This window comes from Salmo trutta, unplaced genomic scaffold (assembly GCF_901001165.1).
Source record: "Salmo trutta unplaced genomic scaffold, fSalTru1.1, whole genome shotgun sequence".
Taxonomy (NCBI): domain Eukaryota; kingdom Metazoa; phylum Chordata; class Actinopteri; order Salmoniformes; family Salmonidae; genus Salmo; species Salmo trutta.
The window spans coordinates 422459-450123 of record NW_021822962.1 but is presented as its reverse complement, the minus strand read 5'-3'; the positions used below and the strand labels follow the sequence as shown (position 1 = coordinate 450123).

General features: G+C 44.3%; 3 protein-coding genes across 8 annotated transcripts in view; 2 read left to right on the top strand and 1 right to left on the bottom strand.

The window, feature by feature from the left end:
- Positions 1-10239, top strand: part of LOC115187791 (protein tyrosine phosphatase type IVA 3) — a 66186-nt gene extending 55947 nt beyond the window's left edge. For both annotated transcript variants that reach the window (XM_029746828.1, XM_029746826.1), the window contains exons 5-6: positions 3165-3239; positions 8550-10239. In XM_029746828.1, coding sequence (XP_029602688.1) covers positions 3165-3239; positions 8550-8667 — 193 coding nt within the window. In that variant the 3' untranslated portion in view covers positions 8668-10239. The remainder of the gene's footprint in view (positions 1-3164; positions 3240-8549) is intronic.
- Positions 1065-2354, bottom strand: LOC115187790 (PE-PGRS family protein PE_PGRS16-like). Its single transcript, XM_029746825.1, has 2 exons — positions 1251-2354; positions 1065-1193 (listed from the first exon to the last, which is right to left on the bottom strand). The coding sequence occupies exon 1, from the start codon at positions 2158-2160 to the stop codon at positions 1255-1257; it is 906 nt and encodes a 301-aa protein (XP_029602685.1). The 5' UTR covers positions 2161-2354; the 3' UTR covers positions 1065-1193; positions 1251-1254.
- A 138-nt stretch (positions 10240-10377) lies between the features above and the next one.
- LOC115187789 (cytoplasmic dynein 1 intermediate chain 1) lies at positions 10378-27665 on the top strand. Of its 5 annotated transcripts, none has more exons than XM_029746821.1 (18): positions 10378-10768; positions 16247-16388; positions 16855-16972; positions 18004-18061; positions 18695-18700; positions 19313-19372; positions 19508-19623; positions 20229-20321; positions 20492-20654; positions 21787-21886; positions 22136-22261; positions 22828-22974; positions 24798-24911; positions 25179-25312; positions 25637-25781; positions 25997-26137; positions 26994-27119; positions 27552-27665. In XM_029746821.1, the coding sequence occupies exons 2-18, from the start codon at positions 16281-16283 to the stop codon at positions 27660-27662; spliced, it is 1866 nt and encodes a 621-aa protein (XP_029602681.1). In that variant the 5' UTR covers positions 10378-10768; positions 16247-16280; the 3' UTR covers positions 27663-27665. The 5 variants fall into 5 exon arrangements, with proteins under 5 accessions (XP_029602681.1, XP_029602682.1, XP_029602680.1 ...); XM_029746822.1 differs by having other exon boundaries at positions 16243-16388; positions 20232-20321; XM_029746820.1 differs by having other exon boundaries at positions 16243-16388.

Sequence of the window (27665 nt, the reverse complement as noted above, 5' to 3'; positions counted from 1 at the left end):
TACATTAGTTATTTTGGTTGGCCATGCCATAGATTAGTTCTTATGGCTGGCCATGCCATACATTAGTTCTTATGGCTGGCCATGCCATACATTAGTTCTTATGGTTGGCCATGGCAATACATTAGTTCTTATGGTTGGCCATGGCAATACATTAGTTCTTATGGTTGGCCATGGCCATACATTAGTTCTTATGGTTGGCCATGGCAATACATTAGTTCTTATGGTTGGCCATGGCAATACATTAGTTCTTATGGTTGGCCATGGCAATACATTAGTTCTTATGGTTGGCCATGGCAATACATTAGTTCTTATGGTTGGCCATGGCAATACATTAGTTCTTATGGTTGGCCATGGCAATACATTAGTTCTTATGGTTGGCCATGACATACATTAATTCTTATGGTTGGCCATGACATACATTAGTTCTTATGGTTGGCCATGACATACATTAGTTCTTATGGTTGGCCATGACATACATTAGTTCTTATGGTTGGCCATGACATACATTAGTTCTTATGGTTGGTTATGACATACATTAGTTCTTATGGTTGGCCATGACATACATTAGTTCTTATGGTTGGCCATGACATACATTAGTTCTTATGGTTGGCCATGACATACATTAGTTCTTATGGTTGGCCATGACATACATTAGTTCTTATGGTTGGCCATGACATACATTAGTTCTTATGGTTGGCCATGACATACAGTGGTTCTTATGGTTGGCCATGCAATGGCATTAGTACTTATGGTTGGCCATGACATACATTAGTTATTATGGTTGGCCATGACATACATTAGTTCTTATGGTTGCCATGCCAACCATCATAACAGAGGAGTTGACGAAATAGAAGCACAAACTGATCTGGTTACCAGGCTCATTTTAGCTCTGTCCTGTCTGGTGTTCCTTCAGGTGTCCTCTATGGCAGAGGAGAGACAATGAGTCACATCTGTACTGATGGAGTATTAGCTAGCTAGTAGAGGAGAAAGCTTAGGATACGTCTCAAATGGCACCCTATTCTATACATAGTGCACTACTTTTGACCAGAGCCCTGTGGGCAATAGGGAGCCATTAAACCAGGTTAAACCAGGCCTTTGGTACTAATAATGGTTGAGCTCATTGGTAGGAAGCTGAAGGAGCCCCTCTTCCCCTCCCGTCCTGGGTAAGCTGAAGGAGCCCCCAGCCCCCTGACCTCCCTAGACTCCCATCTTCCTCTCCCCTCCTGGGTAAGCTGAAGGAGCCCCCTGACCTCCCTAGACTCCCATCTTCCTCTCCCCTCCTGGGTAAGCTGAAGGAGCCCCCCTGACCACCCCAGACTCCCATCTTCCCCTCCCCTCCCTGGGTAAGCTGAAGGAGCCCCCTGACCACCCCAGACTCCCATCTTCCTCTCCCCTCCCTGGGTAAGCTGAAGGAGCCCCCCTGACCACCCCAGACTCCCATCTTCCCCTCCCCTCCCTGGGTAAGCTGAAGGAGCCCCCCTGACCTCCCCAGACTCCCATCTTCCTCTCCCTTCCCTGGGTAAGCTGAAGGAGCCCCCCTGACCTCCCCAGACTCCCATCTTCCTCTCCCCTCCCTGGGTAAGCTGAAGGAGCCCCCAGCCCCCTGACCTCCCTAGACTCCCATCTTCCTCTCCCCTCCTGGGTAAGCTGAAGGAGCCCCCTGACCACCCCAGACTCCCATCTTCCTCTCCCCTCCCTGGGTAAGCTGAAGGAGCCCCCCTGACCACCCCAGACTCCCATCTTCCCCTCCCCTCCCTGGGTAAGCTGAAGGAGCCCCCCTGACCTCCCCAGACTCCCATCTTCCTCTCCCTTCCCTGGGTAAGCTGAAGGAGCCCCCCTGACCTCCCCAGACTCCCATCTTCCTCTCCCCTCCCTGGGTAAGCTGAAGGAGCCCCCCTGACCTCCCCAGACTCCCATCTTCCTCTCCCCTCCCTGGGTAAGCTGAAGGAGCCCCCAGCCCCCTGACCTCCCCAGATTCCCATCTTCCTCTCCCCTCCCTGGGTAAGCTGAAGGAGCCCCCAGCCCCCTGACCTCCCCAGACTCCCATCTTCCTCTACCCCTCCCTGGGTAAGCTGAAGGAGCCCCCCTGACCTCCCCAGACTCCCATCTTCCCCTCCCTGGGTAAGCTGAAGGAGCCCCCCAGCCTCCCCAGACTCCCATCTTCCTCTCCCCTCCCTGGGTAAGCTGAAGGAGCCCCCCAGCCTCCCCTCGCTGGGTTGATGAAGCACAGTCTATCTCTGACGTACTGGAGACCTCCTCTGGGACTCGTCTGTGGTTTTTGACAGGGCGCCAATGTTTACTTTACTCTGAACTGTTTGTTGTCCTGTTAATCAGCTGGGGAGTCTTTGGCTTTCAGCTGGTACCCTCTGGAACATCAAAGTGTTGTGGGGGCTGATATGGCTTGACAGGGTACAGTTAGATAGATGAATATATGTCAATGTCTCATATCCAGGCAGGCAGCTCATCTGTTTCAGTGATTCCTAGAAGTCCAGTGTTTGTGTTAGTGGTGTTATGCTCTTCAGCTCTCTATTTCCACGCTGACTTACCGTAACCACAGCAACGACCCATATAAGGCTAGAAAAAGGGAAAGTGGGCTACAGCGTTTTCTAATGATTTGTCACCTGTAAATATTAGTGGCCAAATACAGCACAACTAGTTCCAGCTCTCACCCCGCAGCAGGGCTTTCCTTTGTCCAAACCAGAATAGTCCAAACCAGATTGAACTCCATTCCCTGGGAACTGGCTGTGTTGTGACAACATGGAGAGAGAGACGTTGCTGGGGGCATAACAGGAAGGACACTCATGGATGTCTTTAATTCCCAGTATTACTCTGTGAATGCAGTTTCTATGGCAACATCCCAAATGGCACCATATTCCCTATTAAGTGCACTACTTTTGACCAAGGCCTATAAGGTTCTGACTGTGTCTTTAAGTCCCAGTATTAGTAGCAGTGTGACTGTGTCTTTAAGTCCCAGTATTAGTAGCATCGTGACTGTCTTTAAGTCCCTGTATTAGCAGCAGTGTGACTGTGTCTTTAAGTCCCAGTATTAGTAGCAGCGTGACTGTGTCTTTAAGTCCCAGTATTAGTAGCAGCGTGACTGTGTCTTTAAGTCCCAGTATTAGCAGCAGCATGTAAAGGCTGTTTCTTTGTGTTTCTCCCTCCAGGGCTCCTGTGCTGGTGGCTCTGGCTCTGATCGAGGGCGGGATGAAGTATGAGGAGGCAGTTCAGTTCATCAGGCAGTATGTACACCTCACATTCAGTTCAGTTCATCAGGCAGTATGTACACCTCACATTCAGTTCAGTTCATCAGGCAGTATGTACACCTCACATTCAGTTCAGTTCATCAGGCAGTATGTACACCTCACATTCAGTTCAGTTCATCAGGCAGTATGTACACCTCACATTCAGTTCAGTTCATCAGGCAGTATGTACACCTCACATTCAGTTCAGTTCATCAGGCAGTATGTACCACTCACATTCAGTTCAGTTCATCAGGCAGTATGAACACCTCACCTCTAGATTCAGTTCAGTTCATCAGGCAGTATGAATACCTCACCTCCAGATTCAGTTCAGTTCATCAGGCAGTATGAACACCTCACCTCCAGATTCAGTTCAGTTCATCAGGCAGTATGAACACCTCACCTCCAGATTTAGTTCAGTTCATCAGGCAGTATGAACACCTCACCTCCAGATTCAGTTCAGTTCATCAGGCAGTATGTACACCTCAGATTTAGTTCAGTTCATCAGGCAGTATGAACACCTCACCTCCAGATTCAGTTCAGTTCATCAGGCAGTATGTACACCTCAGATTTAGTTCAGTTCATCAGGCAGTATGAACACCTCACCTCCAGATTCAGTTCAGTTCATCAGGCAGTATGAACACCTCACCTCCAGATTCAGTTCAGTTCATCAGGCAGTATGAACACCTCACCTCCAGATTCAGTTCAGTTCATCAGGCAGTATGAACACCTCACCTCCAGATTCAGTTCAGTTCATCAGGCAGTATGAACACCTGACCTCCAGATTCAGTTCAGTTCATCAGGCAGTATGAACACCTCACCTCCAGATTCAGTTCAGTTCATCAGGCAGTATGAACACCTCACCTCCAGATTCAGTTCAGTTCATCAGGCAGAATGAACACCTCACCTCCAGATTCAGTTCAGTTCATCAGGCAGTATGAACACCTGACCTCCAGATTCAGTTCAGTTCATCAGGCAGTATGTACACCTCAGATTTAGTTCAGTTCATCAGGCAGTATGAACACCTCACCTCCAGATTTAGTTCAGTTCATCAGGCAGTATGTACACCTCAGATTTAGTTCAGTTCATCAGGCAGTATGAACACCTCACCTCCAGATTTAGTTCAGTTCATCAGGCAGTATGAACACCTGACCTCCAGATTCAGTTCAGTTCATCAGGCAGTATGTACACCTCAGATTTAGTTCAGTTCATCAGGCAGTATGAACACCTCACCTCCAGATTTAGTTCAGTTCATCAGGCAGTATGTACACCTCAGATTTAGTTCAGTTCATCAGGCAGTATGAACACCTCACCTCCAGATTTAGTTCAGTTCATCAGGCAGTATTAACACCTCACCTCCAGATTCAGTTCAGTTCATCAGGCAGTATGAACACCTCACCTCCAGATTTAGTTCAGTTCATCAGGCAGTATGAACACCTCACCTCCAGATTCAGTTCAGTTCATCAGGCAGTATGAACACCTCACCTCCAGATTCAGTTCAGTTCATCAGGCAGTATGAACACCTGACCTCCAGATTCAGTTCAGTTCATCAGGCAGTATGTACACCTCAGATTTAGTTCAGTTCATCAGGCAGTATGAACACCTCACCTCCAGATTTAGTTCAGTTCATCAGGCAGTATGTACACCTCAGATTTAGTTCAGTTCATCAGGCAGTATGAACACCTCACCTCCAGATTTAGTTCAGTCCATCAGGCAGTATGAACACCTGACCTCCAGATTCAGTTCAGTTCATCAGGCAGTATGTACACCTCAGATTTAGTTCAGTTCATCAGGCAGTATGAACACCTGACCTCCAGATTCAGTTCAGTTCATCAGGCAGTATGTACACCTCAGATTTAGTTCAGTTCATCAGGCAGTATGTACACCTCACATTCAGTTCAGTTCATCAGGCAGTATGTACACCTCACATTCAGTTCAGTTCATCAGGCAGTATGTACACCTCACATTCAGTTCAGTTCATCAGGCAGTATGTACACCTCACATTCAGTTCAGTTCATCAGGCAGTATGTACACCTCACATTCAGTTCAGTTCATCAGGCAGTATGTACACCTCACATTCAGTTCAGTTCATCAGGCAGTATGTACCACTCACATTCAGTTCAGTTCATCAGGCAGTATGAACACCTCACCTCTAGATTCAGTTCAGTTCATCAGGCAGTATGAATACCTCACCTCCAGATTCAGTTCAGTTCATCAGGCAGTATGAACACCTCACCTCCAGATTCAGTTCAGTTCATCAGGCAGTATGAACACCTCACCTCCAGATTTAGTTCAGTTCATCAGGCAGTATGAACACCTCACCTCCAGATTCAGTTCAGTTCATCAGGCAGTATGTACACCTCAGATTTAGTTCAGTTCATCAGGCAGTATGAACACCTCACCTCCAGATTCAGTTCAGTTCATCAGGCAGTATGTACACCTCAGATTTAGTTCAGTTCATCAGGCAGTATGAACACCTCACCTCCAGATTCAGTTCAGTTCATCAGGCAGTATGAACACCTCACCTCCAGATTCAGTTCAGTTCATCAGGCAGTATGAACACCTCACCTCCAGATTCAGTTCAGTTCATCAGGCAGTATGAACACCTCACCTCCAGATTCAGTTCAGTTCATCAGGCAGTATGAACACCTGACCTCCAGATTCAGTTCAGTTCATCAGGCAGTATGAACACCTCACCTCCAGATTCAGTTCAGTTCATCAGGCAGTATGAACACCTCACCTCCAGATTCAGTTCAGTTCATCAGGCAGAATGAACACCTCACCTCCAGATTCAGTTCAGTTCATCAGGCAGTATGAACACCTGACCTCCAGATTCAGTTCAGTTCATCAGGCAGTATGTACACCTCAGATTTAGTTCAGTTCATCAGGCAGTATGAACACCTCACCTCCAGATTTAGTTCAGTTCATCAGGCAGTATGTACACCTCAGATTTAGTTCAGTTCATCAGGCAGTATGAACACCTCACCTCCAGATTTAGTTCAGTTCATCAGGCAGTATGAACACCTGACCTCCAGATTCAGTTCAGTTCATCAGGCAGTATGTACACCTCAGATTTAGTTCAGTTCATCAGGCAGTATGAACACCTCACCTCCAGATTTAGTTCAGTTCATCAGGCAGTATGTACACCTCAGATTTAGTTCAGTTCATCAGGCAGTATGAACACCTCACCTCCAGATTTAGTTCAGTTCATCAGGCAGTATTAACACCTCACCTCCAGATTCAGTTCAGTTCATCAGGCAGTATGAACACCTCACCTCCAGATTTAGTTCAGTTCATCAGGCAGTATGAACACCTCACCTCCAGATTCAGTTCAGTTCATCAGGCAGTATGAACACCTCACCTCCAGATTCAGTTCAGTTCATCAGGCAGTATGAACACCTGACCTCCAGATTCAGTTCAGTTCATCAGGCAGTATGTACACCTCAGATTTAGTTCAGTTCATCAGGCAGTATGAACACCTCACCTCCAGATTTAGTTCAGTTCATCAGGCAGTATGTACACCTCAGATTTAGTTCAGTTCATCAGGCAGTATGAACACCTCACCTCCAGATTTAGTTCAGTCCATCAGGCAGTATGAACACCTGACCTCCAGATTCAGTTCAGTTCATCAGGCAGTATGTACACCTCAGATTTAGTTCAGTTCATCAGGCAGTATGAACACCTCACCTCCAGATTTAGTTCAGTTCATCAGGCAGTATGTACACCTCAGATTTAGTTCAGTTCATCAGGCAGTATGAACACCTCACCTCCAGATTTAGTTCAGTTCATCAGGCAGTATTAACACCTCACCTCCAGATTCAGTTCAGTTCATCAGGCAGTATGAACACCTCACCTCCAGATTTAGTTCAGTTCATCAGGCAGTATGAACACCTCACCTCCAGATTCAGTTCAGTTCATCAGGCAGTATGAACACCTGACCTCCAGATTCAGTTCAGTTCATCAGGCAGTATGTACACCTCAGATTTAGTTCAGTTCATCAGGCAGTATGAACACCTCACCTCCAGATTTAGTTCAGTTCATCAGGCAGTATGTACACCTCAGATTTAGTTCAGTTCATCAGGCAGTATGAACACCTCACCTCCAGATTTAGTTCAGTTCATCAGGCAGTATGAACACCTCACCTCCAGATTTAGTTCAGTTCATCAGGCAGTATGAACACCTCACCTCCAGATTTAGTTCAGTTCATCAGGCAGTATGAACACCTCACCTCCAGATTTAGTTCAGTTCATCAGGCAGTATGAACACCTCACCTCCAGATTTAGTTCAGTTCATCAGGCAGTATGTACACCTCACCTCCAGATTTAGTTCAGTTCATCAGGCAGTATGAACACCTCACCTCCAGATTTAGTTCAGTTCATCAGGCAGTATGAACACCTCACCTCCAGATTTAGTTCAGTTCATCAGGCAGTATTAACACCTCACTTTCTGTCTCTTGATGTTTTTAAGGAGAGTGGAAGTCCACTCAACCTGTTTAGTGTTGTTCCTGTTTCATCTGACAGCTGTAGCTTCAGATGGGGACATCATGAGGAGGGAGAAAGGGATTGAACCGCTCTCCACTGAGGAGGTTTATGGGACATCATGAGGAGGGAGAAAGGGATTGAACCGCTCTCCACTGAGGAGGTTTATGGGACATCATGAGGAGGGAGAAAGGGATTGAACCGCTCTCCACTGAGGAGGTTTATGGGACATCATGAGGAGGGAGAAAGGGATTGAACCGCTCTCCACTGAGGAGGTTTATGGGACATCATGAGGAGGGAGAAAGGGATTGAACCGCTCTCCACTGAGGAGGTTTATGTGGTTTGAGCTGGGAGTGTCTTTCCCTCAGCCAGGGCTCTGCACACCTCTGGATTCTTCTGACACTCATAGGCTCTACTTTATGGGTCGGGTTCTCTGGAAAAACATCAAGCCTACTGCCCTCCCGGACTGAGCACCATGCTCAATGGACAATCTGAATTGAAAGTGCTTTTTAGTCCAGGAATAAATAGGCTTCGTGTGGATGCGGGAAAATCATACCCTACGTGAATTATAAATGTCTCTTTACATGAGGGCCCTTATATACAGCGAAGCTATCCATGTTAGCATTGTGTGTGTGTGGGGCTACAGTGTCAAGCTGTTACGCTTCACATATAAGATACAAAGTGAATAATCAGTGTTGATGAGTCTCTAAATGTTGCACTGCTTTTGGCCAGGGTGGACACTGATCAGAGGTAGTGAGCAGGGTGCCAATTGGGACACAACAGAGGTTCCTGTAGGGAGTAACAGTAGACCTGTCTTTCTGTGTCTCCTCAGGAAGCGCAGGGGAGCGATCAACAGCAAGCAGCTGACCTACCTGGAGAAATACCGCTCCAGACAGAGACTGCGCTTCAAAGACCCTCACAAACACAAGAACAAGTGCTGTGTGATGTGATGTAGTGTGACCCCGCAGCCCGCCTGTTCTGACCCATATAGAACGACTACATCAACTTTAATATTGGACCGACCTACACCCCCCTTTGATGCATTTAGGACTTGACCTGTTGTCTGTCTCCATGGGGACAGTTAGTTCCCACTGTTCTGTTGGGATTCTTCTGCGTCTCACTCTCAGGGCTGTTAGAGACCATCTTCTCTCTGATGTCTTTGAATGAACACATTCGTCCCCAACTGCCGGCCAATTGAACTCGTAGAGAGGAAAAGCGAACAAGCCCGATTTCCATCAAGTACACACACACACACACACACACACACACACACACACACACACACACTGACAAACTATTTTGCACTGATTGTGACATACTGTGACATACACACACAGAGCCATCGACCACCAGACCAACCCCTCAACCAGCAGCAACACTGTCAGCTTGGTCCCAGGCCTGATCGTTCCTCTTTCCTCCCTGCTGCTAGGTAGCACTGACCCAACCCAAAGCACTGTCAATGAAACACACCGACCCACCACTAGCTGTCACAACAGGTCTGCATCACCATACACCATGTTAACTGAAAGCCCCTGCTAGCCATGATGACATGAATGAAATAATCATGAAAAAGAACAGATTTTTTGCTGTCTGTGTGTTTTTATCTCAATGTTTCAAGAAAATCCAGTTTAACGTCTTTGTTAAATTGAATGCCATCCACAGAGCTCAGTCATCTTGCTCCTTGCTCCGGTTTCATAATGCATGTAAGGTAACACTTGTTAGAATCATGTCCTTGTCTCCTTCATTTTTGAGGATATGGGGATGCGGGATGGGACTTAATATAGGACAAGGTTTTGTGCTGAGTTGCTGGTTTTTAAATAGCAATATTTTTTACATTGTGATATGAAATACTCTGGGATTAGGATTCTTCACCACTGGCTGCTTCTGTTGTACAACATGAAGGATCTCAGTGTATCATGTAGGAGTCAGCTGAGCCTGGGTGGGCTTGGTAGGCAACACTGTGTCCCAGAGGGTACCCTATTCCCTATATAGTGCACTACTTTTGACCAGAGGTCTATGGGATTCAATGCCTTGAAATATACACACACATGGACTCGCACTGACCCTATGGGCTCAGGTCAAAAGTTGTGCACTATATAGGGAATAGGGTGCCATCTGGGACGCGTACTATGCTTTGGGAACGTAAACATGATGGTGCACCGTAGTCATCTCTGGGATGAAAAACAGCCAACTGAACCGTCTGCTCAGAAATAACGTCCTGGCTCTGTATCTGTCAGTGTGGATATAGTCACTCATCTTGCCTCCGAAATGGCACCCTATTCCCCTTTTGTAGTGCACTACTATATAGCACACTTTTGACTATAGTTCTATGGGCTCTGGTCAAAAGTAGTGCACTAAATAGGGAATAGGGTGCAAGACGCATTCTTAGTTAAGGACAGGTACTGAAGGAATGACTCATATCCTGGGAAGAAAGCTGTCACATTTATCTGCTGCCTTGGAAGTAACCCACTTCAGATTGTTCACAGTTAATGAAGTACAAGAAATAAAGTAATTGTTAAAAGTATGCTGGACTGTTTTGTGCTTTTGTTTGGGAGTTGACTTGTGGGAGAACGAATCATTTTAAACAACCACTTTTGCCTTGTCGTGAAAACAAGCTAAATGCCGCCATCTAGAGACCATGTGTAGTTATTCACACATTAGTAGTGGCCTGAATTACAGTTTGTGCAATTTCTGAAATAGATTAATCGTTTTCTCTTCAATCACCATATTGTTAATTTGAGATAATAATATAGTACACGTAACATCTATATTCCAGATTAGGTCATCACCTTATTATCGCAAACATTCCTGTTTGTACAACTATGACGTATGATGAACAACATGCAGGCTACTTCCGGACGGAATCTAATTCCAATTGAGAAAGAGGGCAGAGCTCGAGCGGCAAATTCTATGTTCTTTGTTGTATTATATAAATGTCTGGTCCGTGGTGATATTGTCTATATAAAACACGCAGGTCTTTTTGCCTGTGGCACGTCCGATATAGCTCATTCTGGAAAGGACCCGAGATAAGCGCAAGGCACAGTGCAGACGGTAGGCTAATTAAAATGCATCTTTGTCTTGCATGAGCATCCTTATTAGCCGGAACCCAATGTAGGCCAAGTCTAACGGTTGAAAATGTGTTCTGGTCATTGTGTGTGAACCTAGGCGCACCACGATTTTAACTGGAGAATAAATGGTTTTACTGGTGATGGGGAGAACAATCTAGAAAGGAAATGTATTCAATGTGCTGCAAATGTAGCAAAACATGTTCAATGTATTTACAGCGTAATAAGCCTACCATGGCATCCAGGGCCATTGCCTTTTCATTTTTATTAATTCATTGGTTGTTGTTATAATAGGCTAGTCAACACAGGCAAATACTGTATGGTGTACAGTATTTGGAACGCTTGATATCAACATTTCTCGACCATCATGCCGGATGCTACTATCCTCATTTCTGATTGTTTTTTTGCATGCCCCCGTCTGCTCGGTCATCCATCAGGATATAAAATAAAGTAATTTTTTTGTCTCATAGTGTTTTGTCATTTTATTTATGTTTTGCATTACGTTCCCACTTCTCATTTTCATAATTTAATAGCACCTCCTTACTGAACATGCAGGCAAAGAAAATATTTGTACCGTTGTTCATTTAGTATCAAATGTATAATTTGCTTTCAAAATGTACTTGCCACTTTCCACTGTAGTAACTGCATCTTTGGTAGTTGCATCTCTTTGGCTCCTAGTGCTGTAAATAGTTCCATCCATAGAATTAGAATAAATGATGTTCCGTTCTCACTATGCTTTGTCAGTCCAATCACACAATTTCATGTCAAACTGAACATCCCAACCATTTGCCCATACATTAGTTTGTGTTTCTGGCATTGATAGATACACAATGATACTGATGCAGAGATTAAACCTATAGGTGGACATGATACTGATACAGAGATTAAACCTATAGGTGGACATGATACTGATACAGAGATTAAACCTATAGGGGGACATGATACTGATACAGAGATTAAACCTATAGGTGGACATGATACTGATACAGAGATTAAACCTATAGGGGGACATGATACTGATACAGAGATTAAACCTATAGGGGGACATGATACTGATACAGAGATTAAACCTATAGGGGGACATGATACAGAGATTAAACCTATAAGGGGACATGATACTGATACAGAGATTAAACCTATAGGTGGACATGATACTGATATAGAGATTAAACCTATAAGGGGACATGATACTGATACAGAGATTAAACCTATAGGTGGGCATGATACTGATACAGAGATTAAACCTATAGGTGGACATGATACTGATACAGAGATTAAACCTATAGGTGGGCATGATACTGATACAGAGATTAAACCTATAGGGGGACATGATACTGATACAGAGATTAAACCTATAGGTGGGCATGATACTGATACAGAGATTAAACCTATAGGTGGACATGATACTGATACAGAGATTAAACCTATAGGTGGACATGATACAGAGATTAAACCTATAGGTGGACATGATACTGATACAGAGATTAAACCTATAGGTGGACATGATACTGATACAGAGATTAAACCTATAGGTGGACATGATACTGATACAGAGATTAAACCTATAGGTGGACATGATACTGATACAGAGATTAAACCTATAGGGGGACATGATACTGATACAGAGATTAAACCTATAGGTGGACATGATACTGATACAGAGATTAAACCTATAGGTGGACATGATACTGATACAGAGATTAAACCTATAGGGGGACATGATACTGATACAGAGATTAAACCTATAGGGGGACATGATACTGATACAGAGATTAAACCTATAGGTGGACATGATACTGATACAGAGATTAAACCTATAGGGGGACATGATACTGATACAGAGATTAAACCTATAGGTGGACATGATACTGATACAGAGATTAAACCTATAGGTGGACATGATACTGATACAGAGATTAAACCTATAGGGGGACATGATACTGATACAGAGATTAAACCTATAGGTGGACATGATACTGATACAGAGATTAAACCTATAGGTGGAGATGATACTGATACAGAGATTAAACCTATAGGTGGACATGATACTGATACAGAGATTAAACCTATAGGTGGACATGATACTGATACAGAGATTAAACCTATAGGGGGACATGATACTGATACAGAGATTAAACCTATAGGTGGACATGATACTGATACAGAGATTAAACCTATAGGGTGACATGATACTGATACAGAGATTAAACCTATAGGTGGACATGATACAGAGATTAAACCTATAGGTGGACATGATACTGATACAGAGATTAAACCTATAGGTGGACATGATACTGATACAGAGATTAAACCTATAGGGGGACATGATACTGATACAGAGATTAAACCTATAGGGGGACATGATACTGATACAGAGATTAAACCTATAGGTGGACATGATACTGATACAGAGATTAAACCTATATTTGTTTATTTTATTTAACTAGGCAAGTCAGTTAAGAACAAATTCTTATTTACAATGACGACCTACCAAAAGGCAAAAGGCCTCCTGCGGGGACGGGGGCTGGGATTAAAAATGTAAAATAAATAAAATATGAATATAGGACACAACACACATCACGACAAGAGAGACAACACAACAATACATAAAGAGAGACGTAGGTGGACATGACGCCGTGCATGACCCATGGATTGATGTGTAATCAACTTTAATGGTAGTGTTGAAGGGTTTTGTAGAACACCTATATTTAGTGCTAGAAAGGGTATTGTTAATCTTGTCTACCAGCCAGCTTTCTGAACCTACAGTACCAGTCAAAGTTTGGACACACCTACTCATTCAAGGGTTTTTCTTTATTTTTTACAATTTTCTACATTGTAAAATAATAGTGAAGACATCAACACTATGAAATAACACATATGGAATCATGTAGTAACCAAAAAAGTGTTAAACAAATCAAAATATATATTAAATAAGAATATGTTCCTAACTGACTTGCGTAGTTACATAAAGGTTCAATAAAAATATAAAAAATAAAAAATAATAATAATTCCGTTATCCATGCAGTTCTATCGCCTGGTCCCAGGTCTGTTGTCTCCTTCTATAGCCTGGTCTCAGATCTGTTGTCTCCTTCTGTAGCCTGGTCCCAGATCTGTTGTCTCCTTCTGTAGCCTGGTCTCAGATCTGTTGTCTCCTTCTATAGCCTGGTCCCAGGTCTGTTGTCTCCTTCTATAGCCTGGTCCCAGATCTGTTGTCTCCTTCTATAGCCTGGTCCCAGATCTGTTGTCTCCTTCTATCGCCTGGTCCCAGATCTGTTGTCTCCTTCTATAGCCTGGTCCCAGATCTGTTGTCTCCTTCTATAGCCTGGTCCCAGGTCTGTTGTCTCCTTCTGTAGCCTGGTCCCAGATCTGTTGTATCCTTCTATAGCCTGGTCCCAGGTCTGTTGTCTCCTTCTGTAGCCTGGTCCCAGATCTGTTTTCTCCTTCTGTAGCCTGGTCCCAGATCTGGTGTCTCCTTCTGTAGCCTGGTCCCAAAACTGTCTGTGCTCTTGCCAACTCCATTGCTCATTGTCAAGCCAAACATACATGACAAGGAAGGACAAGGAGTTGGCATGTTAGCACAAACAGACTGGCACTCAGGATAGCAGTTCTCAGAGAGAATTGGTGAATTTTCCAGTGGTCCTACTGTGTTGTATGTATCAACATGCAGAATGAGCCAGGCTAACTGCTGTACGTATCAACATGCAGAATGAACCAGGCTAACTGCTGTATGTATCAACATGCAGAATGAACCAGGCTAACTGCTGTATGTATCAGCATGCAGAATGAACCAGGCTAACTGCTGTATGTATCAACATGCAGAATGAACCAGGCTAACTGCTGTATGTATCAACATGCAGAATGAACCAGGCTAACTGCTGTATGTATCAACATGCAGAATGAACCAGGCTAACTGCTGTATGTATCAACATCCAGAATGAACAAGGCTAACTGCTGTATGTATCAACATGCAGAATGAACCAGGCTAACTGCTGTATGTATCAGCATGCAGAATGAACCAGGCTAACTGCTGTATGTATCAGCATGCAGAATGAACCAGGCTAACTGCTGTATGTATCAGCATGCAGAATGAACCAGGCTAACTGCTGTATGTATCAACATGCAGAATGAACCAGGCTAACTGCTGTATGTATCAACATGCAGAATGAACCAGGCTAACTGCTGTATGTATCAACATGCAGAATGAACCAGGCTAACTGCTGTATGTATCAACATGCAGAATGAACCAGGCTAACTGCTGTATGTATCAACATGCAGAATGAACCAGGCTAACTGCAAGCTAACTGCTGTATGTATCAACATGCAGCATGAACCAGGCTAACTGCTGTATGTATCAGCATGCAGAATGAACCAGGCTAACTGCTGTATGTATCAACATGCAGAATGAACCAGGCTAACTGCTGTATGTATCAACATGCAGAATGAACCAGGCTAACTGCTGTATGTATCAACATACAGAATGAACCAGGCTAACTGCTGTATGTATCAACATGCAGAATGAACCAGGCTAACTGCTGTATGTATCAACATACAGAATGAACCAGGCTAACTGCTGTATGTATCAACATGCAGAATGAACCAGGCTAACTGCTGTATGTATCAGCATGCAGAATGAACCAGGCTAACTGCTGTATGTATCAGCATGCAGAATGAACCAGGCTAACTGCTGTATGTATCAGCATGCAGAATGAACCAGGCTAACTGCTGTATGTATCAACATACAGAATGAACCAGGCTAACTGCTGTATGTATCAACATGCAGCATGAACCAGGCTAACTGCTGTATGTATCAACATGCAGAATGAACCAGGCTAACTGCTGTATGTATCAACATGCAGAATGAACCAGGCTAACTGCTGTATGTATCAACATGCAGAATGAACCAGGCTAACTGCTGTATGTATCAGCATGCAGAATGAACCAGGCTAACTGCTGTATGTATCAACATGCAGAATGAACCAGGCTAACTGCTGTATGTATCAACATGCAGAATGAACCAGGCTAACTGCTGTATGTATCAACATGCAGAATGAACCAGGCTAACTGCTGTATGTATCAACATGCAGAATGAACCAGGCTAACTGCTGTATGTATCAACATGCAGAATGAACCAGGCTAACTGCTGTATGTATCAACATGCAGAATGAACCAGGCTAACTGCTGTATGTATCAGCATGCAGAATGAACCAGGCTAACTGCTGTATGTATCAGCATGCAGAATGAGCCAGGCTAACTGCTGTATGTATCAACATGCAGAATGAACCAGGCTAACTGCTGTATGTATCAACATGCAGAATGAACCAGGCTAACTGCTGTATGTATCAACATGCAGAATGAACCAGGCTAACTGCTGTATGTATCAACATGCAGAATGAACCAGGCTAACTGCTGTATGTATCAACATGCAGAATGAACCAGGCTAACTGCTGTATGTTTCAACAGGCAGATTGCTGCTTTCTTATCTATCTAGTAGGACGAAGATGTCTGACAAAAGTGACCTGAAAGCTGAGCTGGAGCGAAAGAAACAGAGGCTAGCTCAAATACGAGAGGAGAAGAAGAGAAAGGAGGAGGAGAGGAAAAAGAAAGAGGTGAGGAGAAATCTCTATTCATTTCAATGTGATGTGAACTTCTTTGGTTTAGTTCAGCATCTCAAATGAGGATGAATAGAGCATTTCTACAACAGTGTATCAGACGTCTGATTTGGGTTGGTAGTGTTTCTCAAGTCTTTGTGGAGCTACACTGGCTCCGATCCAAATGACACCCTATTCCCTATATAGTGTACTTCCAATGGCACCCTCATCCCTTTATAGTGCACTTCAAATGGCACCCTATTCCCTATATAATGCACTTCAAATAACACCCTATTCCCTATATAATGCACTACTTTTGGCTTCAAATAACACCCTATTCCCTATATAATGCACTACTTTTGGCTTCAAATAACACCCTATTCCCTATATAATGCACTACTTTTGGCCAGTGCACCATGTAGGGGATAGGGTGCTATTTGGGACAGAGACAGTGATACTGAAGTTCTCCCCAACACCTGTTCAGTCTGAGAGTCTGCAGCAGAAAACAGAGAATGTCTCTGAAGATTCTGACTTGGACCGCAAACGAAGAGAGACGGAGGCGCTGCTGCAGAGTATTGGGATCTCACCAGAACCACCATTAGGTATACCAGTCATATCCTTATTGCTTTCTGAGATCATTCTACCCTACCATCCTACTGACCTTTCTGAGATCATCCTATCCTACCATCCTACTGACCTTTCTGAGATCATTCTACCCTACCATCCTACTGACCTTTCTGAGATCATCCTATCCTACCATCCTACTGACCTTTCTGAGATCATCCTATCCTACCATCCTACTGACCTTTCTGAGATCATCCTATCCTACCATCCTACTGACCTTTCTGAGGTCATCCTATCCTACCATCCTACTGACCTTTCTGAGATCATCCTATCCTACCATCCTACTGACCTTTCTGAGATCATCCTATCCTACCATCCTACTGACCTTTCTGAGATCATTCTACCCTAACAAAAAACATTTCCAGTGAGAATGTTTTTCAGTCCTGTACTAGGTTTAATCTGTGTATGGGAAACTGGCCTGTCTTTGTTTAATTAGTATATCTTGTGGTAATGGTCTCCATACAAAATAATCAGGTCATGAAATGATCTTCAGTTTACACTATATCATATATTCAAACAAATCATTTACATTATTAATTGACTCTAATTTTTCCTTAATGGCATAAACACATTCAAATTCCATTGTGTCATGTTGAAAAGGTTAGTAATAAGAATCCAGTGATTTGGTTGGTAGGGTTATATATTCATGTATTTTAAGAGGCTACTGCAGGTATGAATCTATGTATTCAGTTCAGATGGTTAGTTTGATATGCTATGTCAACATACAGACAGATTTCACACTAGCTTGGCGGTCGTGCATTATTATGTCACAAACCAGTTGGGTTTCCATCAGAAAGTACGTTTGACGATTTTTTCCCCTCTTTTCTTGTGAATTCTTCTTCCTTTGCTTTGAACCATTTCAATCCATCCTGTTGATTTGGAACCCTTCTGGTTTGGCTGTGGGGCTCTGACTGCTGGCCACCAGTGCAGCCTCTGCAGCTCTTAACATGGGATACCTGTTATTTTCATTATTTAGTCCCAACCCCTATGTCTCCCTCTTCACAATCAGTGAGCACCACCAGTGATGCTGGCAGCCAGGAGTCCGTAGATGGGGGGACAGTGGGAAGGTATGGAACATGCCCTTTACTCTATCACACACACACACACACACACACACACACACACACACACACACACACACACACACACACACACACACACACACACACACACACACACACACACACACACACACACACACACACACACACTGATACACACACAACTGCTATCAGATTTAGTATTGATGTCATGGAAAATGTTCACTGTTACAAACAAGCAGAAGGTATTTTAGTACTGTTCAATTATTTTCTATATGAACACACACAGACAAATGGATGTACAGCTGGAAATATTTGGTATTGGCATTCTATACAACAACAACGAGGTATATTGTATGCTAAAAGCTTCTCTCTTAGCTTCTAACAATTCGTAACTGTTAGTCTCTCAATGTAGCTAACATCATGAACATATGACATTGAGAACTGTGGATATGTCTGTGTCCCAAATGGCACTCTATTCCCTACAGTAAATAATATAGTCCACTACTTTTGACAAGGGCCCATAGGACTTCTGGTCAAAAGTAGTTCACTATGTAGGGAAAAGGGTGCCATTTGGGACTCAGACAATGTATATGTGCACAGTGGCACAGAGTATCTGATGTTTATCCCTTCTCTTTTCATCTTGTAATGGGACATCAGATATAGGTAAGAACCAGAGTCGATGTACTAGTGATTATGGAGAAGATGTTTCTGTTCAGGGAGACTTCAGGGTCGTCCTGCAGTGACATCAGTTGATTATGTGACATCAGTGACATCAGTTGATTATGTGACATCAGTGACATCAGTTGATTATGTGACATCAGTTGATTATGTGACATCAGTGACATCAGTTGATTATGTGACATCAGTTGATTATGTGACATCAGTGACATCAGTTGATTATGTGACATCAGTTGATTATGTGACATCAGTTGATTATGTGACATCAGTTGATTATGTGACATCAGTGACAGCAGTGGAACTGTGAATGTAACTTCTATTGAGGCAGTGGAACTGTGAATGTGTCTCTGTCCCAAATGCCATCCTATTCCCCATATAGTCAACTATTCTTGACCAGAGCCCTATGAGCCCTGGTCAACATTTGTGCACTACTACATAGAAAATAGGGTGGAATTTGGGATCCATCCTGTGTTTTGTTTAATCTTGTTTTGTGTACACACTGTCATGCATGAATTCATATGTTCTAAAAGTGATGTCCCTTGAGTTGATGTATGGACTCATTTGTGTTGTTTTGGCGCCCCCTGCTGCTGTATTTAGGACCCTGCAGTGGGACACGGACCCCTCTGCTCTCCAGCTGCAGGCAGACTCTGAGCTGGGGTATGTCTTTCCTCTTGATTCTGCTCCCAAATGGAACCCTATTCCCTATATAGTGCACTACTTTTGACCAGAGCCCATAGGACTTACACAAAGGTTAAATTTTTCTTGACTGATAGCAGAGTGTTCATCTTTCAGGCGCAGGATGCACAGACTTGGAGCGTCAAAAATAGTACAGATTGACTTCGTTCCCAAAGAGCTTGTGACCTACACTAAAGAGACCCAGACTCCTTCAGCAGCACATCAATCTGAAGGTAATGAATATTGAGTTGACTCTTGAGTTGACGCTTAAAGAACTCTTGAGGTTGACTCTTGAATTTGACTCTTGAAGTTGACTCTTGAAGTTGACTCTTGGAGTTGACGCTTGAAGTTGACGCTTGAAGTTGACTCTTGAAGTTGACTCTTGAAGTTGACGCTTGAAGTTGACGCTTGAAGTTGACTCTTGAGTTGACTCTTGAAGTTGACTCTTGAAGTTGACTCTTGAAGTTGACTCTTGAGTTGACTCTTGAAGTTGACTCTTGAAGTAGACTCTTGAAGTTGACTCTTGAAATGTATACTTTTAATGTAGAGCTCTAGGTTGGTTAGTATGAATGGGTATGGTTGATATTTTCAATATGCTCTCTCCCCACAGAGTGAAAGAATGTGGAAGCCTATGTTGTATGTTTGTGTGTAACACAGGAGGTTGGTGGCACATTAATTGGGGAGGACTGGCTCGTGGTAATGACTGGAGTGGAATCAGTGGAATGGTATCAAATACATCAAACACATGGATACGATTCCATTTGCTCCGTTCTGGATGTTATTATGAGCCGTTCTCCCCTCAGCAGCAGTAGAACATAAAACACGTCTTTCCTCCCAGAAGAAGAAGAGGATGAGGAGAGCAGTGAGCCTAAAGCTTCCCCTCAGACTGACCAGCCGGAACAGGAAGGAGAGGCAGAGGACAGTAAACAGGGTAATAATGACTTTATGTTCTTTAACACACTGCTGTTAGGAAAAGCACTCGCAACCTCTGAGGTGACTTGTTGCATGGGGATTATTTGATGATAAATCAGATTTAGCCAAACATATACAACCAACATATATTCTCAACACTGGTATCACAATGTGTGTGATCCTTCTCAGCCCATGCCAGAGAGCTGACGGAGGAGGAGAGGGAACAGATCCTCCACTCAGAGGACTTCCTGGTGTTCTTTGAGCGGTCGGTCTCTGTGGTGGAGCGGGCGCTGGCCGAGGAGGGAGACATCTTCTTCGACTACAGCGGCCGGGACCTGGAGGACAAAGAAGGGTGAGAACATTGAGCATGGCCGTGTCCCAAATGGCACCCTGATCCCTATGTAGTGCACTACGTTTGACCAAGGTCCATAGGGCTCATCAGCTCATCACAGCTTTGTACTTAATTTCCATTAATAAAAAAGTGAAAAAGTGAAAAGTCCCAGTTATTGCAGGATATCCAAGGAATAGGGCTATTTAGGATGCACACCATGTTCCCTGTGGATGGATGTTATGGGAGGAATAAGTACACATTACACTGGAGTAGCACTGGAGTGGCACTGGAGTAGCACTGGAGTGGCACTGGAGTATAACTGGAGTAGCACTGGAGTGGCACTGGAGTATAACTGGAGTAGCACTGGAGTATAACTGGAGTATAACTGGAGTGGCACTGGAGTAGCACTGTAATAGAACCGGAGTATAACTGGATTAGAACTTGAGTAGAACTGGAGTAGCACTGGAGTGGCACTGGAGTTGAACTGGAGTAGCACTGGAGTGGCACTGGAGTTGAACTGGAGTAGCACTGGAGTAGTACTGGAGTATAACTGGATTAGAACTGGAGTAGCACTGTAATAGAACTGGAGTATAACTGGAGTAGCACTGTAATAGAACTGGAGTAGAACTGGAGAAGAACTGGAGTAGCACTGGAGTAGCACTGGAGTAGCACTGGAGTAGAACTGGAGTAGAACTGGAGTAGTACTGGAGTATAACTGGATTAGAACTGGAGTAGCACTGTAATAGAACTGGAGTATAACTGGAGTAGCACTGTAATAGAACTGGAGTAGAACTGGAGAAGAACTGGAGTAGCACTGGAGTAGCACTGTAATAGAACTAGAGTATAACTGGAGTAGCACTGTAATAGAACTGGAGAAGCACTGGAGTAGCACTGGAGTAGCACTGTAATAGAACTGGAGTAGAACTGGAGTAGCACTGGAGTAGCACTGGAGTAGCACTGTAATAGAACTGGAGTAGCACTGTAATAGAACTGGAGTAGAACTGGGGTAGAACTGGAGTAGAACTGGAGTAGCACTGTAATAGAACTGGAGTAGAACTGGAGTAGAACTGGAGTAGGGCCGGAGTAGAGCCGGAGTAGAATCGGAGTAGAACTGGAGCGAACATCTTTCCCATTTCCCTTTCTGCCTTATCAGGGACATGCAAGGTGGATCCAATCTGTCTTTCAACCGTGTGTTCCATGACGATCACTGGTCCAAACACCGAGTAGTCACCTGCTTAGACTGGTCCCCACAGGTACAATGGAACTTTCTCCCAGTTTAGAACATATCTGATGCATCTACTTCCTTCATTTCCTTTATTTGTCTATGTCAAGACCACAGAACTAGAATGAATGCCACTTTGAGTGCACCCCTGAGTTTACCAGTCATGGTCAGAGGTTCCAAGCCTGTTCTGTTCATTCCATTTCTATGGTCAAGACAGAAGAAGAAGACTTGGTTGAAGTAACAATCCAGTCCTGTTCTATACTATATTGTGTCTTTGCAGTACCCTGAACTGATGGTGGCCTCTTACAACAGCAACGAGGATGCTCCACACGAGCCTGATGGGATAGCGCTGGTGTGGAACATGAAGTTCAAGAAGACCACTCCAGAGTATACATTTCACTGCCAGGTCAGCAGCTGTTTGTTGATCTGATGTGACGTAAGACTGATGCTTGAGAGAGGATGGATGACATTTCATCATTACAACGTTGAAGTCATTTCATTTGCTAACATTCAGAACCACAAGTTAAGAACATAATGGAAGGGAATGTATTGTTGAATATCACACGATATAATGGCAGGTAGCCTCAGTGGTTAGAGCGTTGGGCCAGTAACCGAAAGGTTGCTAGATCAAATCCCCGAGCTGACAAGGTAAAAATCTATCGTTCTGCCCGTCATTGTAAATAAGAATTTGTTCTTACCTGACTTGCCTAGTTAAATGAAGGTAAAATAAAAACTAACATGGTTTAACTTGATTCAAATAATTATTATATTGTTTTAGGTAGTTTTGCTGTATATTGGCCATCTCATTTTACTCTCTCTCTCTCTCTTCTATCGCTCTCTCTATTTCTGTCTCTGCCTCCTCTGGTTATCTGCTTCTCTCTCCCTCTCTCTCTCTCTCTCTCTCTCTCTCTCTTTCTATATCCCTCTCCCCCTCTCTCCCCCTCTCTCCCCCTCTCTCTCTCTCTGTCTCAGTCGTCAGTGATGTCTGTGGGCTTTGCTCAGTTCCATCCTAACTTGGTGGTGGGGGGAACGTACTCTGGACAGATTGTGTTGTGGGATAACCGTAGTCACAGGAGGACCCCCGTCCAGAGGACCCCTCTGTCTGCTGCGGCACACACTGTAAGTTAACAGACACCTCCCTCCACACACTGTAAGTTAACAGACACCTCCCTCCACACACTGTAAGTTAACAGACACCTCCCTCCACACACTGTAAGTTAACAGACACCTCCCTCCACACACTGTAAGTTAACAGACACCTCCCTCTACACACTGTAAGTTAACAGACACCTCCCTCCACACACTGTAAGTTAACAAACACCTCCCTCTACACACTGTAAGTTAACAGACACCTCCCTCCACACACTGTAAGTTAACAAACACCTCCCTCCACACACTGTAAGTTAACAGACACCTCCCTCCACACACTGTAAACTAACAGACACCTCCCTCCACACACTGTAAGTTAACAGACACCTCCCTCCACACACTGTAAGTTAACAGACACCTCCCTCCACACACTGTAAGTTAACAGACACCTCCCTCCACACACTGTAAGTTAACAGACACCTCCCTCCACACACTGTAAGTAAACAGACACCTCCCTCCACACACTGTAAGTTAACAGACACCTCCCTCCACACACTGTAAGTTAACAGACACCTCCCTCCACACACTGTAAGTTAACAGACACCTCCCTCCACACACTGTAAACTACCAGACACCTCCCTCCACACACTGTAAGTTAACAGACACCTCCCTCCACACACTGTAAACTAACAGACACCTCCCTCCACACACTGTAAGTTAACAGACACCTCCCTCCACACACTGTAAACTACCAGACACCTCCCTCCACACACTGTAAGTTAACAGACACCTCCCTCCACACACTGTAAACTACCAGACACCTCCCTCCACACACTGTAAGTTAACAGACACCTCCCTCCACACACTGTAAACTACCAGACACCTCCCTCCACACACTGTAAGTTAACAGACACCTCCCTCCACACACTGTAAACTAACAGACACCTCCCTCCACACACTGTAAGTTAACAGACACCTCCCTCCACACACTGTAAGTTAACAGACACCTCCCTCCACACACTGTAAACTACCAGACACCTCCCTCCACACACTGTAAACTACCAGACACCTCCCTCCACACACTGTAAGTTAACAGACACCTCCCTCCACACACTGTAAACTACCAGACACCTCCCTCCACACACTGTAAGTTAACAGACACCTCCCTCCACACACTGTAAACTACCAGACACCTCCCTCCACACACTGTAAACTAACAGACACCTCCCTCCACACACTGTAAGTTAACAGACACCTCCCTCCACACACTGTAAACTACCAGACACCTCCATCCACACACTGTAAGTTAACAGACACCTCCCTCCACACACTGTAAACTAACAGACACCTCCCTCCACACACTGTAAGTTAACAGACACCTCCCTCCACACACTGTAAACTAACAGACACCTCCCTCCACACACTGTAAGTTAACAGACAGCTCCCTCCACACAATGTAAGTTAACACACTGTAAGTTAACAGACACCTCCCTCTGCCTCTCATATACTCTACTGTAACGTATTTATATCAGTGTGACCTCTGCGGCCGTATCAAACGTTTTAGAGTAGGAATACTGATCTAGGATCAGGTATCCCGTGTCCATGGAATCTTATTCATTGTCATCTGAAAACTCCTACTGTCAGATGCTTCATATATACGGCCCCTGATCTCTGATTCAAGCTAGTTTGTTTGGCTTTCATTTTTTACAAATTCAAAAAGATTTCAAACAGATTTGTGTTAACCTTGTCCCCAGGCCAATTGCGTATAAGAAGCGTTGGGAAGAAGTGTCTGGGGAACAACATTAGATTAGTGGTAACATATCTAAGAACCGACCTACTGTTCTTTCCTCCAGCACCCAGTGTACTGTGTGAACGTGGTGGGTACCCAGAACGCCAACAACCTGATAACAGTGTCTACTGATGGGAAGATGTGCTCCTGGAGTCTAGACATGCTCTCTCAGCCTCAGGTGAGCAGCTGGCACCCTAAATGGCACCCTATTCCCTTTATAGTGCACTTCTTTTGACCAGGGTCCATTGGGTAGTAGTGCACTATAAAGGGAATAGGGTGCCATTTGAGACGTATGTATCGCAATCAACTCCTATTAATTTTCATCAGAGAATTTATCTAAATAAATGATTTCATTATATATTATTGTTATCCATAAAGAAAATGACTAGTATTTGTCTTTGTTCCATGTTTATTGAGGTAAACTATATGAGCATGCATTTAACAGGAGAGTATGGAGCTGGTCTACAATAAGTCCAAGCCCGTAGCAGTAACAGGAATGGCCTTCCCTGCCGGAGATGTTAACAACTACGTGGTGGGAAGCGAGGAAGGGATGGTGTACTCTGCGTCCCGCCACGGCAGGTTAGTGAGCTGAGGCGCAACAGGGACAGTTATTTATAACCTGAATGTGTCTTCACGTTTCCATAGAAACAGCACATGACACTGCGGGATGTGTGTAATGTCAGTCTCTCACATGATCTATATTTTACAATGTTTTTTATTGTTACAAATGAATGCAACCTGATGAAGTTGATGTTATTTATGTTTCCAATGAAAACAGCACAAGATGTTTGCGATATGTGTGTGTCCTTCGACCAACCAGCCTACTGTATCTGGAATGATAGCTTTATCTTAAGGCTCATTGAATGTACTTAAGTGAATGCCTTGTTATGTTGTTGTGTGCAGTAAAGCAGGTATAGCTGAGATGTTTGAGGGTCACCAGGGCCCAGTGACTGGGATCAGCTGCCATAACGCTGTGGGTACTGTGGACTTCTCACACCTCTTCATCACCTCCTCCTTTGACTGGACAGTAAAACTGTGGTCAATCAAGGTAAGACAAGTCACATTACTCTACTCAGGGTGTCATCCCTGTTCCCTGATCTACATGTTAAACTAACAATTACAAGATAGTGCCACCTAAGGCCCAAGAGAACCCTCAGCTGTAGCAGCATTCTTGCGCTGTCTCCGTAGAATTAGAATGGAATAGAATTCTCGTAGAATAGAATTTGAATTTGTTGTTCTTTCTGTGTCTGTCTCTCTCTCCAGCACAACAAGCCACTGTACTCTTTTGAGGATAATGCAGACTATGTGTATGATGTCAGTTGGTCCCCTGTGCATCCGGCTCTCTTTGCCTCCGTGGATGGGATGGGTCGTTTGGACCTGTGGAACCTCAACAATGACACTGAGGTGAGTCACACAATCTCATTGGTTACTTGACTTATTTATGGCCCATCGTTCCTTTGGGAGCATAGGTCATCGACGACTCCTCTCCATCACACTCTGTTCTGAGCAGTCTCCTCCAGCTGGTTCCTCTCCATCACACTCTGTTCTGGGCAGTCTCCTCCAGCTGGTTCTTCTCCATCACACTCTGTTCTGGGCAGTCTCCTCCAGCTGGTTCCTCTCCATCACACTCTGTTCTGAGCAGTCTCCTCCAGCTGGTTCCTCTCCATCACACTCTGTTCTGGGCAGTCTCCTCCAGCTGGTTCCTCTCCATCACACTCTGTTCTGAGCAGTCTCCTCCAGCTGGTTCCTCTCCATCACACTCTGTTCTGAGCAGTCTCCTCCAGCTGGTTCCTCTCCATCACACTCTGTTCTGAGCAGTCTCCTCCAGCTGGTTCCTCTCCATCACACTCTGTTCTGAGCAGTCTCCTCCAGCTGGTTCCTCTCCATCACACTCTGTTCTGGGCAGTCTCCTCCAGCTGGTTCCTCTCCATCACACTCTGTTCTGGGCAGTCTCCTCCAGCTGGTTCCTCTCCATCACACTCTGTTCTGAGCAGTCTCCTCCAGCTGGTTCCTCTCCATCACACTCTGTTCTGGGCAGTCTCCTCCAGCTGGTTCCTCTCCATCACACTCTGTTCTGGGCAGACTCTTCCAGCTCGTTCTTCTCCATGACGGTTTTTATTAGTTAATTGTTTACCACTGTACAGCTTTCTTTTATCCTGGACTGGATGTGTATGATGCAGAATAGGATTTGATCATATTTCTACATAGCTATCTGTTGTTGGTATGTGGTTGTAAGATAATATGACACTTTTTTTTAAAGGTGCCCACAGCGAGTGTGACGATCGAGGGGGCGTGTGCTCTGAACCGTGTGAGATGGGCGTCGGGAGGCAGAGAGGTTGCCGTGGGTGACTCGGAGGGGCGTGTCTGGATCTACGATGTGGGAGAGGTGAAATAATTAAGTCCATCATTTAAAGGGTTCTAACGATGAGAGAATGGGTGCTGAAGCTGAAACAAGATGGAACTCATGGCCTTGTTGTTGTGCCTTGGATTCTTATTCACTTCTTTGCTGAAATGTGATACATTAGTTAGCCTACTGTTGTTTCTATCCAATTGTTTTTCCGTTTTTTTTTTCATATATATGCTCATCCATATATTTTATACTTATATATTCTTATCCCATTCCTTTACTAGATTGTGTATATTAGGTTTTGTTGTGGAATTGTTAGATATTACCTGTTAGATACTGCTGCACTGTCGGATCTAGAAGCATAAGCATTTCGCTACACTCACAATAACATCTGCTAACATTGTGTATGTGACCAATAAAATTTGATTTGCTTTGATTTGATATGTGACTGACCGTGTTTGTCTCCTGTAGCTGGCAGTGCCACACCCTGAGGACTGGAGCCACTTCGCCCGCACCCTAGTTGAGATCCGTGCCAACCGCGGGGACGGAGAGGAAGAGGGGGCCGTGGAGCTGGCAGCCTGAAAC

What these genes read in the sequence shown, in the direction of transcription:
- LOC115187789 (XM_029746821.1), top strand. Translation starts at nt 16,281, where the DNA reads ATGTCTGACAAAAGTGACCTGAAAGCTGAGCTGGAGCGAAAGAAACAG. An exon ending in TCTGCGTCCCGCCACGGCAG is followed by an intron (nt 25,313 to 25,636) that starts GTTAGTGAGCTG and finishes TGTTGTGTGCAG; the next exon opens with TAAAGCAGGTATAGCTGAGA. An exon ending in GGATCTACGATGTGGGAGAG is followed by an intron (nt 27,120 to 27,551) that starts GTGAAATAATTA and finishes TGTCTCCTGTAG; the next exon opens with CTGGCAGTGCCACACCCTGA.
- LOC115187790 (XM_029746825.1), bottom strand. Translation starts at nt 2,160, where the DNA reads ATGGGAGTCTGGGGAGGCTGGGGGGCTCCTTCAGCTTACCCAGGGAGG.